Source organism: Babylonia areolata, chromosome 19 (genome assembly GCF_041734735.1).
Source record: "Babylonia areolata isolate BAREFJ2019XMU chromosome 19, ASM4173473v1, whole genome shotgun sequence".
Lineage (NCBI taxonomy): Eukaryota > Metazoa > Mollusca > Gastropoda > Neogastropoda > Buccinidae > Babylonia > Babylonia areolata.
In genome coordinates this window covers 45,323,526-45,341,537 of record NC_134894.1, presented here as the reverse complement: position 1 = coordinate 45,341,537, position 18,012 = coordinate 45,323,526, and the positions used below count along the sequence as shown (strand labels likewise).

The window sequence follows — 18,012 nt, the reverse complement described above, 5'->3', positions numbered from 1 at the left end:
ATGGAATGTACCCAATTATGATCAGTTACGAAATAGATATGTTCCTAAAAAATATTTGTCTCCAAAATCGGTTTTTAATTTTTGTAATATGCTCAAATGAGGCAAAAAAGTCATTTTAGCCGTAAGTAAGATGATTAGATTTGCAAATGTTGCTAGTTATACTTTTGGAGTTAAAAGACATTTGTGTTTTCTCAACTTTTATCTTTTTGTTCTGGGCACGAAAAGATTATTTTGCAGTAATCCTCCATACTCCAATAGGAGTGAAAGGATAATTAAAACTTGAAACTTGTGTGTGTGTGCGTGTGTGTTGGGGGTTGGGGAGTTGGAGTGTAGTTGGAGGTGGTGGGAGTTAAATTTCTTAAAAGCAAGTCTACCTGAAAACAGAAATATTGATACGTGAATGCGATGTAAGGGAGGCGACCGAGTCAAACTACATCATTCATAATGTGAAAGAATAGTTTCCCTTCTCTTAGTTCCGGTTTGGATGTTTTCAAAACCTGCTCGGTCCTCACCAACATGCAGAAGCGTGAATGACAAACAGGTTTATACGTTAGTTTTGAAACGAAATTAGTATCTGTTGATTACCCTGTGCTGTATATGGACTTACCAAGTAAAGTACAGACAGAGTAATTCACAACCCAGATGCAGAAATAGTTCTTTCTCGAATGTGCCTTGTCTGCTTTCAAGGCCAGCTGACGAGTTGTGTTCTAATTTCCGCTTTCGATTTCTTATCAAAACGCACTGTTGATAGTTGGGACGTACTGGCGAAACATCACAATCTGTTACATTCTCATGGAGCACAAAACAAGCTGAAAGAAGAACGACACCAACGTGCAATTATGATTGACAGCAAAATTATCATTTTTAGTATACTAGCATGTGCTTTAGCCTGCAGTTACGTTTATTTTGCACCGTTGCTGGAAAGCATGAAACGGCAGAGCACCAAAGAAAACGCAGAAAGCGCAGCAAATGATAGTCTGGAATACGTTTCACCAGATGCGCAGAAGAGTGAATCGACACACTCACAGGTAGACGGCACAGATAGGGTCAAAGACGCAGGTAGTTTGGACAGAGACAACAGAAAGGCAGATCCAGATCAAGAAGCAAGTATACCAGGTGGTTCACCAGACACTCAGAAAAGAGATCACTCACTACCACAGGTAGACGGCTCAGACAAAGCCCAGACTGAAGATGAAGATTTGAACAAAGAAAGTGATAGCAAAATTGCAGATCAGGAAATGAACAGACCAAGTCACACAGGGGCCACTTCTGTTGAGGATGAGAAAGGGCAGGGTGATGATAGCAACGTGTTGGGAAGAGACGAACAGCGTGATGAAGAACTGCCGGTGTATCCGTCGTATGATGAACTCTCTGTGTACATGCTGGGTATGCTGGACAGTGAGGAAGAGGAGGAGGAAAGGGCTGCTGGTATGTTGAACATGTACTGACACATTTGATCATAATGGAAAGGTACATATGTTGTATGTAAAACACCTGTGTACTCTCTCTCTTTACACACACACACACACACACACACACACACACATTTCTTTCTTTCTTCATTATGTTCTTTTGTTGTGTCTATTAATCCTTAAGGATTTCATGATAATGAATTAAGTCGAGTCAATTCAAGTCGAGTCGAGTCACACACACATTCATTATATTGTTTTATTAACATGTATTGGTACATATATCTGGACTTAATGTGTGCATGGTCAGCCTGTCTAGCTGTCTCATTCTCTTCTGTTATTTCTGATTTAAAGTGGTCTGTCTGTTTAATAAGTAAGAGTACATATTTGCTCTCTATGCAGTGTAATGTCTATCTCTGTCAGTGTCATACCCAATTTGTCAGTCTCAAGTTTCTTACATGCATCTCTTTTGCTGGTCAGTCTCATTTGATGATCTATATCTGGCAAAATATAGTTGCTGTTTTTCTCATTTATTTTTCTACTAATGGAAGTGTACTAATGCACTTTTCATCAAATTTTTTTTTCCCATCATAATTATTATTTATTTATTTATGTATGTACGCTTATATATATATATATATGTGTGTGTGTGTGTATATATATATATATATATATATATATATATATATATATATATATATACATATGTATATATATATATATATATATTTTTTTTTTTTTTTTTTTCTCAAGGCCTGACTAAGCGCGTTGGGTTACGCTGCTGGTCAGGCATCTGCTTGGCAGATGTGGTGTAGCGTATATGGATTTGTCCGAACGCAGTGACGCCTCCTTGAGCTACTGATACTGATACTGATACTCATCAACTGTGTTTTGTTTCAGGTATGAAAAGGCATGGATTTAACGAGTTTGTCAGTGAAAAAATAGGTTTTCACCGGAATATACCAGATGAAAGAAACAAGATGTAAGTGATAGTCATTGCAAGTTGTGCTGTTCTCAGTTTACAATTCAAGCCTTATTGGTGTTTGTGTAATAATATTTTTTTTTGCAGATTATAACTAAATAGGTTAAATTTGATACAGTTTTAATACCTGTTGCTCTTCATGTATCCACTGTCACAGTCTTACTCTTCCTTTTTATTTCAGTTCTGGAGTTGTCATTGTTCTAATTCAGTTGTATTCACTGATAGCACGATCATAATCATCATTATTGTCATTGTTCTAATTATATTAATTAACTTCCTTTGTCTCTTACATATTTCTTTTTGACAGATCAAATTTTGTCTGTTGATAGAGTAAAGAATTCTGTTACTGAGGAAAATTGACTTGTTGATGTGTTAAGTTTGCTTGTTTGCTTGAGTGGATTTTTTTGTTGTTGGTTAGTTTAGATTTTGATGTCACTCTTTTTGTTGATATGGTGTGTGTGTGTTTGTGTTTGTGTGTGTGTGTGTGTGTGTGTGTTCGTTCTTTAGTTTAGCATCTTTTCACTATCAGTGTGTGTGTGTGTGTGTGTGTGTTCGTTCTTTAGTTTAGCATCTTTTCACTATCAGTGTGTGTGTGTGTGTGTGTGTGTGTGTGTGTGTGTGTGTGTGTTTGGAAAAGATGCATGTGTTTATTATTGTTCCTGATGTATCCAAAGGGAAGGGGATGTGCGGGGGTTGGGGCACATGAGGCAAGCTTTTTACTTTTTACCTTTTCCCTGCCTTTCAATTCTCTCCTCCAGATGTAAGGAGCAGCAGTACCCTCATGACCTGCCCACGGCCAGCGTGGTGATCTGTTTCTACAACGAAGCGTGGTCCACACTGCTGCGAAGCGTCCACAGCATTCTGGACAAGACTCCGCCACGCCTCCTCAAGGAAATTATCCTGGTGGACGATAACAGTGCCATGGGTCAGTGTGCCCTTTCACTGTGTGTGTGTGTGGGGGGGGAGGTGCAGGGGGGGAAGAAGGGTGTGCGGTGGGGTGGATGGATTTGGGGGGATTGTGGGTGTGTTGTGTTGGTGGGAATGGGGGGGTGGGGGTGGGGGGTGGGGGGTTGTGTGTGTGGGGGACAGTCTGGGGGGAGGAGGGGGGAGGTGTCTAGGTGTTTGTGGGTGTGAGGGTTAGGGTGGATTGTGTGTGTGTGATAGAGAGGGGGGAGGGGGCAGGGGTTGTGTGTGTGTGTGTGTGTGAGAGAGATGAGAGGTTGTGTGTGTGTGTGTGTGTGTATGTGTAGTGTGTGTTGATGGGGGGGTTGTGTGTAGGTGTGTGTCTGGATGTTTGTGAGTGTGCTTGTGTGTCTGTGTATCATATTGTATTGTATTGATTTTGTATTGTATTGTATTGCGTTGTATTGTCACAACATATTTTTCTGTGTGAAATTTGGGTCATTCTGGGTGAGAGCTCATCACCACAGTAAAGTGCCATCCATTTTTTTTTTCTTTTCTTTTCTTTCCTGTCTACAAGCATGTTTGTGTTCACCATCGATAGGGTTTTTATTAAAGAATTTTGCAAGGGACAGACAACCCCTTTGTTGCCGTGGATTCTTTTACATGCACTATGTGCATGCTGCACACACAGGATCTAACTCTGTTGGAATAGAATATGTCTTTATTACCAAGTGTGCCGGGGTCACAAGGAATATTGGGGGGGATAGTACATAACAAAATATGAACATAAATCGAAAATCATACACAAACACAGATACAGTAGAAATAAGATACATACAAGTGCATATCAATATAAAAACTTGTGCATACTCACGCATACACACACTGCACACACACACACACACACACACACACACACACACACACATGCACGCACGCACACACACACAGACACACACACACACACACGTTTGAACAGAAGCTGCATATTACATGTGGATGGGGCTGATGACTAGATATTCGGGTAGATGGTTGTTGGTTGCATAATTCTATTTATTATCATCTCATCAAAAACACTAGCACCTGGACAACCACATAAGGTCAAGTGGAGAAGTGGAATAAAAATCCTGGTCTGGTGGGGGACTCAAACCTGCGGACACTTGCTTCATAATCAGTCACATTTACCACTTGGCCACTGTCTTGTCTCCACCCTTTATGAACTAACACAGTACCCTACTTCACTGTAATAATGCTGTGTGGACTAATAAATAAAAGAAGACAGCACATGTCATAAAGTTATAAAATCACTTTCTAAAATCAAAGACGCAGTTCAGAAATAACTGTCATAAATCATTTTCTAAAATCAAAGATTATGTACGGAAATAACTGTCATGGATTAAGACGACAACAACAAAAAAGACAACAACATGATGATGATGTAAGTCTATAGTTCATATTGTATGAATGACCTCATGGGCTGTGGGTTATGTTGTGATTGACAGGGCACTTGGGTGTTCAGCTGCATTTCAGAATGTACGAATTACATCATGGGGCTGTGGGTTATGTTGTGATTGACAGAGCACCTGGGTGTTCAGCTGAGCAACTATGTGGCCAAGCACCTGCCGAAGGTGCGACTGATCCAGAGCAACACGCGACTGGGGCTGATCAGGGCCAGGACTGCAGGCGCTCGTCTGGCCACCGGGGACGTGAGTCGTCAGATGATAAGACAAGAGACTCTGTAGGCAACAGGGAGGGTAGTTATAAGAATGAATATTTGGGTGGGGCTTATATGTATGTATATGTTTAGTCACACATGGATGCACGCTTGCACATACACACACACATACACTCAACATACTCACACACACACATGCGCACACATGTGCACACGCACATATACACATCACACACACACACAAACACAAACACACACACACACACACACACACACACAAACACACACACACACACACACACACACACACACACACACACAAGCACCAGTCTATTTCTTTTTTAGACAGACAAAATCATTTGTGATAGGAAAATCAGCTGTCTGAATAATGAATCTGAAGAATGGTGAAGTTACATTTTCATGCAGCTGACACCTCTTCATGACATTTGTTACCTTTACATTAAAACCCATCAGACTCCATTCCAGCTGAGGTCTACAAAGAAGGTTGTATGGTGCTGACTGAGAAGTTTCATCAGCTATTCCAGCTCATCTGGCAGCATGAGGCAGTTCCACAGGACTTCAAAGACGCTTCCATCATACACCTGTACAAGCGCAAAGGAAATCTTCAGGCCTGTGACAACCATCGTGGAATATCCCTGCTGTCCGTCGCAGGCAAGACTCTGGCCAGAGTGCTACTCAACCGTCTCATAGTGCACCTTGAGCAAGGTCTCCTACCAGAGAGCCAGTGTGGCTTCCGGAAAGAATGCGAGACTATCGACATGGTGTTTGCTGCCAGGCAGCTCCAGGAGAAGTGTCAGGAACAGAACACCGACCTTTTCTCCACCTATGTCGATCTGACCAAGGCCTTCGATACTGTTAGCAGAGATGGCCTTTGGAGAATCATGGCAAAGTACGGATGTCCCAGAAAGTTCATCACCATCATACGGCAACTACACGATGGGATGCTGGCCCGAGTCCAAGACAACGGAGAGACTTCAGAACCATTCCCTGTCTCCAACGGAGTCAAGCAAGGGTGTGTTCTTGCCCCCACCATGTTCAGTCTCATGTTTTCAGCCATGCTGACAGATGCCTTCAGAGACGCAGACGTAGGCATTGGCATCAGGCACCGCACAGATGGCTCACTCTTTAACCTCAGGAGGCTTCAAGCAAAAACCAAGGTGAGGACAGACACCGTCAACGACTTCCTGTTTGCTGATGACTGCACTCTCAACGCTGCCTCCGAAGCTGACATGCAACACAGCGTCGACAAGTTCTCTGCTGCCTGTGACAACTTTGGCCTCACAATCAGCACAAAGAAGACTTAGGTGATGCACCAGCCAGCTCCAGGAAAGCCTTATGTTGAACCAAACATCTTCATCAACGGGCAACAACTGAATGCGGTGGACAAGTTCACATACCTGGGCAGTACACTCTCTCGCACAGTTGTTATCAACAACGAGGTGAATGCCAGACTCGCCAAAGCCAGCGCTGCCTTTGGCAGATTCCATTAGAACATTTGGAGCAGGAGAGGCATCACCCTGGAGACGAAGCTCAAAGTATGCAAGGCCATAGTTCTCACCACACTGCTCTATGGATGTGAATCATGGACGGTCTACAAACGCCATGCCAAAAAGCTGAACCACTTCCACACCACCAGCCTCAGAAAACTTCTCAGCATAAAGTGGCAAGAGAAGATCCCTGACACAGAGGTGCTCACTCGTGCAAACTTGCCCAGCATCTACACCGTCTTGATGCAGGCCCAGCTGTGCTGGGCAGGCCATATAGTTTGCATGCCAGACCACCGGCTCCCCAAGAAACTGATGTACGGCGAACTCCAACATGGCAAGCGCTCCCATTGAGGCCAAAAGAAGCGCTTCAAAGACACTCTGAAAGCTTCTCTGAAGGCCTTCAACATCAGCCACGACACATGGGAGCTGAATGCAATGGACAGACCAAAGTGGCGTTCAGCTGTCCACAAAGGCGCCAAATCCTGTGAGGCCAATAGAATCGCTGCAGCAGAGCACCGCAGACAGGCCAGGAAAAGCAGTGCCAGCAAGTCCCCGACAGCTGCCACCATCCCCTGTCCACATTGCGTCAGAACCTTCCGGGCGTGGATTGGCCTGACCAGTCATCGGCGCACCCACAGAGCCCAACTCACCCACCCCCAGGATGACTAGATGGTCCTCGTCGATCCCAATAGACGAACCACACCTTTACATTAAAACCCGAAAAATCTCCTGACAGCTCTTACAGATACTCAGAGGTGAAAGTGGAAAAATCAACCATTAATTCATTCTCCATCCACTGTGTGTGCAAAGGATATGTGTGTGTATGTGTGCTGGTGTGCATACGTGTGAGGAGGAGGAAATTTGTTAAATGTCCCGTCACACATATCGGTGATTGAAGACAATGTGTGTGAGAGAGTGCATATGTGTATGTGTTCATGCATATTTGTGTACACGTGTGCATGTCTTATACACTTGTGTTCTAAAATCTTTCATTCATCAATTCCATTTCAGGTCCTGGTGTTTTTAGACAGCCACATAGAGGTCAACGTGTTCTGGCTGGAGCCTCTGCTGGCTCGCATTCAGAGCGACCGTCGCACAGTGGTCGTGCCCTTTGTGGACACCATCGACGCGGACACCTTCGTCTACAGCCCTTCCCCGCTGGTTCGGGGCGGCTTCACCTGGACCATGCTGCACAACTGGGACCCTCTGCCTTCGGGCCACGAACTGCACGAGAAACAGATGTCCGCTGAGCCCATAGTGTGAGTGGTGGGGGTGGGACGGTCTCTGGGTTTTGCTTGAACGTTTGAGCGTTTTTGATTTGATTTGATTTGATTTGATTGGGATTAAAGCGTTGGACTTTCAATCTGAGGGTCCCGGGTTCGAATCACGGTGACGGCGCCTGGTGGGTAAAGGGTGGAGATTTATACGATCTCCCAGGTCAACATATGTGCAGACCTGCTAGTGCCTGAACCCCCTTCGTGTGTATATGCAAGCAGAAGATCAAATACGCACGTTAAAGATCCTGTAATCCATGTCAGCGTTCGGTGGGTTATGGAAACAAGAACATACCCAGCATGCACACCCCCGAAAACGGAGTATGGCTGCCTACATGGCGGGGTAAAAACGGTCATACACGTAAAAGCCCACTCGTGTACATTGAGTGAACGCAGAAGAAGAAGAAGATTTGATAGGGATATTTTATATAGTTTCAGTTTTATTTTTAAGGAGGCGTCAGAGTTTGCGGATTGATCCATATGTGGTACACAACTTCTGTTTTGAAAAGTTATGATAAAAAAAATTTTTTAAAAATGTGGGAGCAGAGACACCTTCCTATACATAGACTCAACTTTCTGCTCAGGCCTTTAGAGCCTTTCAAATGCTGTACCAAAGGAAAAAATGCAGTGAGAATGTACATATATATACTGTATGCAATGTTTTGTTGATATATATATATATGTGTGTGTGTGTTGGTGTGAATTTTTCTGGCTCATGGTACATGAACTCTCCCCCGAGAAAAAAATGTTACCAGAAAAAGAGAGAGAGAGAGAGAGTGTGTGTGTGTGTGTGAGAGAGAGAGAGAGAGAGAAAGAGAGAGCCAAAGAACAGAAAACAAGAGAAGCAAAGTGCAACAAGAAAAAACGACCAAAGTAGCATACACAGTTGGACTTTGCTGGATGTATTCATTCTGTGAAGTTGGCATAAGGTGAAAGGTTAAAGGTCCCATAGCCTTCAATGGCCAGCAGGAGCAGTGAAATCATGTCCCCTGTGTCTGGGGCTTGGTACAGGAAGGCAGGGCCCAATCCTCTCCTTTCTGCTGTTTTAACGTTCCCCAACTGAAGTCAGATACCCCTTCACGCCTGGTTCTGCTGTTTTAACGTTCCCCAACTGAAGTCAGGTACCCCTTCACGCCTGGTTCTGCTGTTTTAACGTTCCCCAGCTGAAGTCAGGTACCCCTTCACGCCTGGTTCTGCTGTTTTAACGTTCCCCAACTGAAGTCAGGTACCCCTTCACGCCAGGTTCTGCTGTTTTAACGTTCCCTAACTGAAGTCAGGTACCCCTTCACGCCAGGTTCTGCTGTTTTAATGTTCCCCAACTGAAGTCAGGTACCCCTTCACGCTTGGTTCTGCTGTTTTAACGTTCCCCAACTGAAGATAGGTACCCCTTCACGCCTGGTTCTGCTGTTTTAACGTTCCCCAACTGAAGTCAGGTACCCCTTCACGCCTGGTTCTGCTGTTTTAACGTTCCCCAACTGAAGTCAGGTACCCCTTCACGCCTGGCTCTGCTGTTTTAACGTTCCCCAACTGAAGTCAGGTACCCCTTCACGCCTGGTTTTGCTGTTTTAACGTTCCCCAACTGAAGTCAGGTACCCCTTCACGCCTGGTTTTGCTGTTTTAACATTCCCCAACTGAAGTCAGGTACCCCTTCACGCCTGGTTTTGCTGTTTTAACATTCCCCAACTGAAGTCAGGTATCCCTTCACGCCTGGTTCTGCTGTTTTAACGTTCCCCAACTGAAGTCACGTACCCTGGTTGGAGTGAGGAAGATCGGAGTAAAGTGCCTTTCCCGAGGACACAGCACCAGGGGGTCGAACCCCATTGCAGACTGGAATGCTGCTGCCCGAAACAGCAATGGCAGCCGACACCCTTGACACCTTCAAGTCAAGAGAGTCCCAAGAAAACTGAAAACGGCAAAAGTAGTAGTTAGATAGAGTAGGTAGGATTAGACATCCCCCTCCCAAATAACCCCCCCCCCCTCCTTCCTCCCACCCCCACTCTTTAGAACATTCTGATTTTTTAATTTATTTTTGGGCCCAGCCCTCCCTTCTGGAGGACTGGGATCAGCTAGCCCCTGAGTGGGTGAAGAGCGAAAAGTAGTAGTCTGCTGATAAAACCCACATAGAGCAGGTGTAATGTTAACTTTTTTTTTTTTCCTCATCTGTCCAGTTCGTTATCTTTTCTATACGACAGCATCTCTATCTCCACGCAACCCTCAAGTCACGGCAGAGTAATTGACATGACGATTGTGGCCGTCAGCTGGATGATGATGATGATGAACCCTGACCACTGGATCACTGAAAAAGGCCAGCCACGGTGCCTCCTTGCTAGAAGATGGCTGATTTATGATAAATCATCTTCCTGTGGTTTTTTTAATCAGATAAGATGACTGAAACCCATGTTTTCTGGCGCTAGCTAGCAGGACAAAGGGGAGGTTACCTACTTCCAGGAGGTTATTGGCTGTAGTTGCTCTCTTTTTCTCCGCATAGGTGGATAGTAGTGTGCACAGGACAGGAATGTCAGACCCCTGCCGGAGTCTGCACTAGTTGGGTCACGGTAAGTATGTTATTTAAACGTAATTTTAGATAGAAAATTTCTTTTTCTTCCTATCGTGGCAGAACTTTGGTATTCCATTGTCTTTTTGAGTTCTTTGTTCTGTTTTTTTTTTTTTTGTTCAGTCTTTCTTTTCTTCTCTGTCCTTGTCTGTACCTGTCTGTCTTTGACTTTCTTTTCATTCTTTCTTCCTTTAATGTTTATTTATTTTCAAATGGTCTTCTCGTCACCCCATTTGATTCCTTCTTTTCATACCTTCCTTTTCTTTTCCATACATTCTGTCTTCCTTTAATGTTTATTTATTTCAAATTGGTCTTCCCGACACCCAATTTGCTCCCTTTTTTTTTTAATACCTTTTTTTTTTCTCTCTCACTCACTCACTCATTCCCTCGACCGCTGGGGTCGTTGGGGGGACATGAGGAAGATGTCATAGCTCGCCACGCCGTTCTGTTGGCAGCTGTCGTGAGGAGATCTGGCATCGTCATTTTGGTCCATTCCTTGACGTTGTCGGACCAGCTCTTTCTCTGCCGCCCCCTGTCTGCGCCCTCCCTCTACAGTCCCTTGCAGGATGGTTTTGGAGAGGGTGTTATGTCGTATGACGTGACCAAACCATGCCATCTTCCGTCGTTTGACAGTTGCCAGCAGTGGTTCTTGGGGCCCAACAAGGTTGCTGACCAGGTTCCGCACATAGTCATTTTTTTTCTCATACTGAGTTATAGTTTCAGCTTTTCATGTCATCCTTAGCTAAATCAGTGTTTGTTGCATGAGTTTTTGCTGCGTGAGTCAGTGTTTTGATGAATTAAATCGTGACCTGTGTCCAGTTCTCCAACGATGCCTGGAGGTCTGTTTGCCATGGACAGAGCTTACTTCTTTGAGCTTGGAGAGTACGACGAGGGCATGAACATCTGGGGTGGGGAGAACCTGGAAATATCTTTCCGTGTAAGTGCCTTCTTTTACATATATCTAAATCAGTCTACCTATATATATATATATATATATATATATATATATATATATGAACCATGTTGGGTTATAATGTTGGGTTGGGTTGTGCTGTTCTTTGCTGTGCTGTACTGTTTTGCATTTGTGTTCATGATTGATGCACACACATGAATATATATACTTTTACATCAAAATGTAAAAGACAGGCCAAGGAATGTGAGTTAACCCTTTCACTGCCAGTCAATTTAGAGTACAAAATTCCCGTATGGTATAAACACAGAAAAGACAGTAGCTAAGAATAGCTGGGGATTCCCCCTACGATGTATAGAAAATATGGCCTATCCTACCACCGAACATTAAGAGCAGTAGGTTCATGGATAACAGACCAATGAATGGTCACCTTTCAGTGACATGGGTCCTCTACCATGCCTGTGCATAAATGCGAGCTTGGCGGTGAAAGGTTTAAAGTAAATAGGCAAATTTTTTTTCTATAAAAGAAAGCTGTTGCTGATAGTTTAGGTGATGATGAATGTGATGATATTGGTGATGATTATGTCAGTGTCATCAATGATTCAGATGAGCAGATTGAATTAGTTTACAGACTATGATGATTATATCAATGATTCAGGTGCGCAGATTAAATCAGTTTATGGACTAATATTTGTGGGTGCTTTGTTTCCAAAGGGTTGCAGATCTTGTGAATTTTATATTGTTCAGAAACAAACAAAAACAAAGAAAACAAAAACAAGAAATGTAAAAGGAAAAGAAAAACGTTACTGATTATTGATAACCTTGGTTATTAGTAAAAGATCATGATCATAATAAAAAGAAATTGGAAAGTTAGCTTTTCTTCTTCTGATCTTTTTATTTTATTTTAGCAATTAAAGAAAGAAGTCTTTTATGTACACAACACACACATTTTATATATATATTTCTTTCTATATAGTTGTGTCTTATTTTAGCAATTAAAAAAAGAAGTCTTTTATGTACACAACACACACATTTTATATATATATTTCTTTCTATATAGTTGTGTCTTATGTTTGCTTATGTTCTTGATGTAAGTGATATATGATTAACGGCAAGAAAGAGTTGAACACAATCAAGAACTAATGTAAAAAAGAAAACCAAAATCGTATGGACAGATCTGGCAATGCGGGGGCCGACTGGAGATCATTCCTTGCTCCCGCGTGGCTCACGTGTTCCGCAGTTTTCGGCCCTACAGCTCCCCCACAGGGGAGGATACCACCACTCGCAATGCTGCCAGGGTGGCCGAGGTGTGGCTGGATGAGTACAAGGTGAGTGTGGTTGGATAGATTTTTGTGTGTGTTTTTTGTTTTTTGTTTTTTGTTTTTTTTTGTCAATCGAGATCTAAACGGGTCAGTTTGTTGCTGTTGTTTCAGTTTCATATTTTGCAACTTTTGGTTGTTTTGGGGATGGCTTTTAAAGCTGTGAAAAAAAAAAAAAAGATAAATGACTAAATGAATATGAAGAAAATGATTTGCAGGTGAATAACATAATTGATAAATGAATAAAAAAAAAAAAAACCCAGCTGATATACATATTTTGGTTTTTGGCAATTTTTGATGGTTTTCTTTTTCATGTGAAGTTTACGTTTTCGTTGTTGTTTTAATTTCTTTCTGTTTGCAGAAACATTTCTATGACCTGAGGCCAGGTGCGAAGACGATGGATATCGGGGACGTGTCTGAGAGGAAGGAGCTTCGTCGTAAGCTGGGCTGCAAGTCTTTCCGCTGGTACCTGGAAAACATCTACCCCCAAATGGTACATAATCAGAGTGTTGATGATGATATGATGATGATGATGGTGATGATGATGATGATGATGGTGTTGGTGATGGTGATGATGTTGATTAAAGTCTAATGCTGTGATGAGTTGGCTAAGATTTCCATAGAAAACGAAAAGACAGTTGCAAATAAAATAAAGATCTGGAAAACTAACAGAATGAGTATAATGTAATAAATGAAACAGAAATCATATGCTGTACACACACACACACACACACACACACACACACACACACACACACACTTCAGTCAAGATAACCCAGTCACCACACAAATATCAGCTTGGCTTTTAAAGAAGTAGATTTAAAAATTCTGAAAATTTTTATTTTGAAAAATTCTTCAAACAGTATTTAAAGTGTGTAACCCCAAAATTAATGCACATGTGTGTGTATTACACTTGCAGAAAATGTTGTAAAATATACCATAGTAACTTCCAAGTTATAAAAATAAGTATTGTTTAATGTTTCTTTACCTACACAGAGATAATATTTTGTTTCAAATCTGTCAGATTGTTTCAGACATCAATCACAACACTGATTTTTTTTACAAAATGCCACACACTTTGTACAAAACATGCAAGAAAAACTGACTGAAAACAGGAGAAAATCATAGAATTTCATCTCAGAGGGAAAGCAACGGCTATAAGATTTTTTTAAGTTCATATTTCATCACATTATCTACCGTGACTTACATTATGGAAAAAGTGTAAACATCAGATGAATCGAACGTGAAACACAAAATAGCCATTTATGAAAAAAGAAATTTTTTCAACCAGAATGAAATACGGTTCACCTGAGTAAAGGTACCGTTTATTTATTGATGAAAGCATGATTTGCCCGAGTAACAAAAATATTTGTGGCTATCAGTATGGGTGATTTTTACAGTGAGAATAACACAGCTTGATGAGTTAGTATTTATTAAAGATTAGAGACTAGCAGTTGTGTCTGACCTTGCCAAGAAGCACGCACTGAACAGACTTTCAATAGCTTGGAGAACAAAGAAGTAGGCTACTTGCAAGAATGGTTCAGAGCAATGGAAGCCAGGTTGTGTGTGAGGACTGGCCCATGAAATTATTTGGCTGAGAGTTCGACCTTGACTTGAAACTAAGGGTTTTTTTGCGATTGGCTGAATGTGCAAGTTTAATCGCATGTATCTGCAGTGTGTCATCAGCAGATGAGTTAACACTGATTACTCTTATTTAACCCATTCATCCCTGCAGAGTTCACAGCCTTGGACAGCTTCCTTGCCATACTGGTGCAGAAAAAAACACACACAAAATATACTGTTTTTTCTCCAAATTATATTTGGATACATTCAGAAATATTGAAGAAGTTACTTCCCTTTCTGGATGGCTTATGCATAGGCATGAATGTGAAAACCATTTAAGTGAGATGAATTTTGATACCAGAGCAGTGCTCAGGTGCAGGGCTTAATGAGTCAATGAGTCCCCATACCTCAAAACGTGTGTGATCACTTGGTCATTTAGTGTTTTCAAATTTGGAAACATGAGACTAGCGGATGTTCACAAGAAGTTGGTGCACAAAAAAGTAACAAAGGAAGTGTTTATCTAAGCCTGACGATTCTTTTTTTTTTCTGTGACTTTTGTTGTTGAATTTTCAATTGTTCATTCAAGGGCAGAACAGCTAAGCCATTTAACTGGGGTATAGGTGATTAACATGTGTGTATGTGTTGGTGACAGCGTGTGCCGGGGGAGGAACCAAAAGTGAAGGAGCCCTTCCGACGTCTTACCGAACATCGTCCTCCTGATGTCACCTTATTTGTCCTGGTCAGTGTGTGTGTGGGGGGGGTGTTGGGGTTTGGGGGTAGGGAGACACGGGAAGAAGGGAAGGGGGAGGAGGGGATATGAAGAAGGGACAGGTGTGTGTGTGTTTGTGTTGCTTGGCAGATGTTGTGTAGCGTATATGGTTTTGTCCGAACGCAGTGACGCCTCCTTGAGCTACTGAAACTGAACTGTGTGTTTGTGTGTGTGTGTGTGTGTGTGTGTGTGTGTGTGTGTGTGAATCGGGAGATACGGAAGTGTATGTGTTCTTTGCTTTAACAGCCTTTCATTATAAGTGATATTAGATGAGGGGAGTGGAAAAAAAAAACTGCAAAGGAGGAAACAAAAAATAAGTGTTTGTGCATACAAGTGGGATGTGTGTGTGTTGTTTGTGTATGTTTTGTTGTTGTTGTTGTGTGTGTGAGTGTGATGGTACACCTGTGCTCCAGTTTAACATCATTTCACTTTCAAGCTATATTAGAACCACCACCCCAACACCCACACACACACACACACACAAAAAGGTATGTGTATATACTTGTGCATACTTGTGTATGTGTGCATGTATGTATTTTTTTCATGAACAAGATGAATGTATGTATAGTGCATCTGTGTGTGTGTGTGTGTGTGTGTGTGTGTGCATATTCATATGCTTGGATGTATTCTGTTGTTGATGCATGGAAGCACTCTTTATGCCGGTCAGTGTGTACTGTATTTGCTGGTGTTGTTTACAGATAGAACACACCCCTTCCAAGATGTGTGTTGTTCCCCGTGACAAGGAACCCGGCAAAGGCAGCTTGCTCAAGCTGTCAAAGTGTTCTGCAGGAGATAAAAGTATGGTAAGTGCACAGTAGTTTTTTTTTTGTGTGTGGTGGTGGTGGTTGTTTTTGGGGTTGTTTTTTTGTTGGTAGTGGTGTTTTTTGTTGTTGTTTTGGGGGGATTTTTTGGGGGGTCAAGTGTACAAGAATTGTCTCAAAAAATGTATGCACATTAAAAACTGCATTGTGGTAAAATGTAGATAAGTAAATTTTTGTCAGCTTGCTTTTTTTTCAGTATTGAAAGAGTCTGTGTGTGTGTGTGTGTGTGTGTTTGCTTATGCATGTTCTTATGTGCATGTGTGTATGTATTCATGTGTGTGTGTGTGTGTGTGTGTGTGCGCGCACATTTTATGATGATAAGATCTTTCACACACACAGACACACATCCCTTCTTCCCAACTTTCATTCCCATCCATGCCTCCTTCCACATACCCAACACCCATGTGCACACACTCACACACACCACACACACAAAATGCATACGCTTTTCACACCTGTACTGACAACCATAATATGTGTATATATTATACTTGAAACTGACATTTTCAGATCCAATGGTAATAATTTTCAGCAAAGTTGAAGTTTAGACCTTTGCCTTAGATATCAAATATCCATTTTCCCCCACAGACATTTCAGTTGGTGATTCTGTTGATGGGTGCAATAGCCGAATGGTTAAAGCATCGGACTTTCAATCTGAGGGTACCGGGTTTGAATCACAGTGATGGCGCCTTGTGGGTAAAGGGTGGAGATTTTTACGATCTCCCAGGTCAACATATGTGCAGACCTGCTAGTGCCTGAACCCCCTTCGTGTGTATATGCAAGCAGAAGATCAGATACGCACGTTAAAGATCCTGTAATCCATGTCAGCGTTCGGTGGGTTATGGAAACAAGAACATTCCCAGCATGCACACCCCCGAAAGCGGAGTATGGCTGCCTATATGTCGGGGTAAAAACGGTCATACACATAAAAGCCCACTCGTGTGCATACGATAGAATGTGGGAGTTGCAGCCCACGAACGCAGAAGAAGAAGAAGAAGGTGATTCGGTTATCATTTAGACAGCAAACAAAATCTGGTTAATTTCAACCTTGGCAATGTTTATTATCCAGTCAGAATGTCTTGTCACCAGATGTGGGAGGTGGCCACGAACAACGATCGACACATCAAACTGGCAGGGACACGACTGTGCATTGAAATCGTTCAAGACGGCTCACGTCGGGGCTCACGATTCGTTCCTGTCCTGCAGAAGTGCTATGGCTCAGGGGGGTCACAGTCCTTTGTCTGGATTGACCAGGTGAAGTCAATACATTCGGGCCTGTTGTCCTTTTACCTTTCAGTAGAGCACAACACAATACAGTACTGTAGAATGCAGTGCAGTACTGTACAATTCGATACAATATAGAACAATACAGTAAAATACAAAATGCAATCCAGTTCAGGACAGTACATTACAGACTGTACAGTACCATGCAGTTAGTACGAGACAAGCCATGCAAGGCAAGTAGTTAATATGTATCCTCTGGAGGCATTGGGGCATTAAAACATTACACACATATCTTTTACATAGTTAATATGTATCCTCTGGAGGCATTGGGGCATTAAAACATTACACACATGGATCTTTTACATAGTTAATATGTATCCTCTGGAGGCATTGGAGCATTAAAACATTACACACATGATCTTTTACACACAGCACACAACAAAAAGAGTGATGTCAAACAGTAAACGTAAGTAAGTAAACAAGCAAATATACATGAACGCAGGACAGTACATTTCATTGAAACCCAGAGCAGCAGAGTACAGCACACTATTCTGCATTGCGCTGTACTGCCTTACACTGGTGGTATGTGTCCATCGAGATCGATGATGACCATCGTTGTCATCCAGCTGGGGGATGGGGGGAGGGTGGTGGTGAGGGGGTGGGGTTTTTTTGGGGGGAGGATGCCTTACACTACACCACATCACACCACCATACAATACCATACATCACCACACTCCACTACACAGCACAGCACCACACTACATCCCTAAACGCCTCACCATACACCACACACCACACCACACCACAGCACCTCAAACCACATTAATCCGCTCAAGCACAAGTGCTGACAGTCTATGGGACACATGTTTCAGGGGGCCAGAACGCAGGCGTTTCACCCAGGCAGCGGGAGGTGCATGACAGTGCCGGAGAAACCTGTGATGAAGGAACAGGTGATCATGGGCCTGTGTCGTCAGCACCTGACAGGTCAACACTTCCAGGCTGTCCCTGTCTGATGAGACCCTACCTCATCTTAGGACTTGTTCAGGGGAGGGGAGGGGAGGGAGGAAGGGAGTCTGTGAGGGGGTGGGGGGGTGGGGGATG

General features: G+C 42.7%; 1 protein-coding gene across 1 annotated transcript; it reads left to right on the top strand.

Annotated features, from left to right (window-relative positions):
• Window positions 1-491: 491 nt before the first annotated feature.
• LOC143294332 (polypeptide N-acetylgalactosaminyltransferase 11-like) lies at window positions 492-17,965 on the top strand. The gene is made up of 12 exons (XM_076605784.1): window positions 492-1,428; window positions 2,310-2,391; window positions 3,150-3,316; window positions 4,873-5,000; window positions 7,489-7,736; window positions 11,125-11,242; window positions 12,391-12,543; window positions 12,896-13,027; window positions 14,750-14,836; window positions 15,565-15,669; window positions 16,777-16,941; window positions 17,784-17,965. Exons 1-12 carry the CDS (start codon window positions 666-668, stop codon window positions 17,922-17,924), a joined length of 2,289 nt encoding a protein of 762 aa, XP_076461899.1. The 5' UTR covers window positions 492-665; the 3' UTR covers window positions 17,925-17,965.
• The last annotated feature ends 47 nt before the right edge of the window (window positions 17,966-18,012 follow it).

Bases quoted from the DNA above. Each gene is read 5' to 3' on its own strand.
- LOC143294332 (XM_076605784.1), top strand. From the start codon at position 666: ATGTGCCTTGTCTGCTTTCAAGGCCAGCTGACGAGTTGTGTTCTAATT. The intron at 12,544-12,895 runs GTGAGTGTGGTT...TTCTGTTTGCAG, and splicing joins TGTGGCTGGATGAGTACAAG to AAACATTTCTATGACCTGAG. The intron at 16,942-17,783 runs GTGAAGTCAATA...CACATGTTTCAG, and splicing joins CCTTTGTCTGGATTGACCAG to GGGGCCAGAACGCAGGCGTT.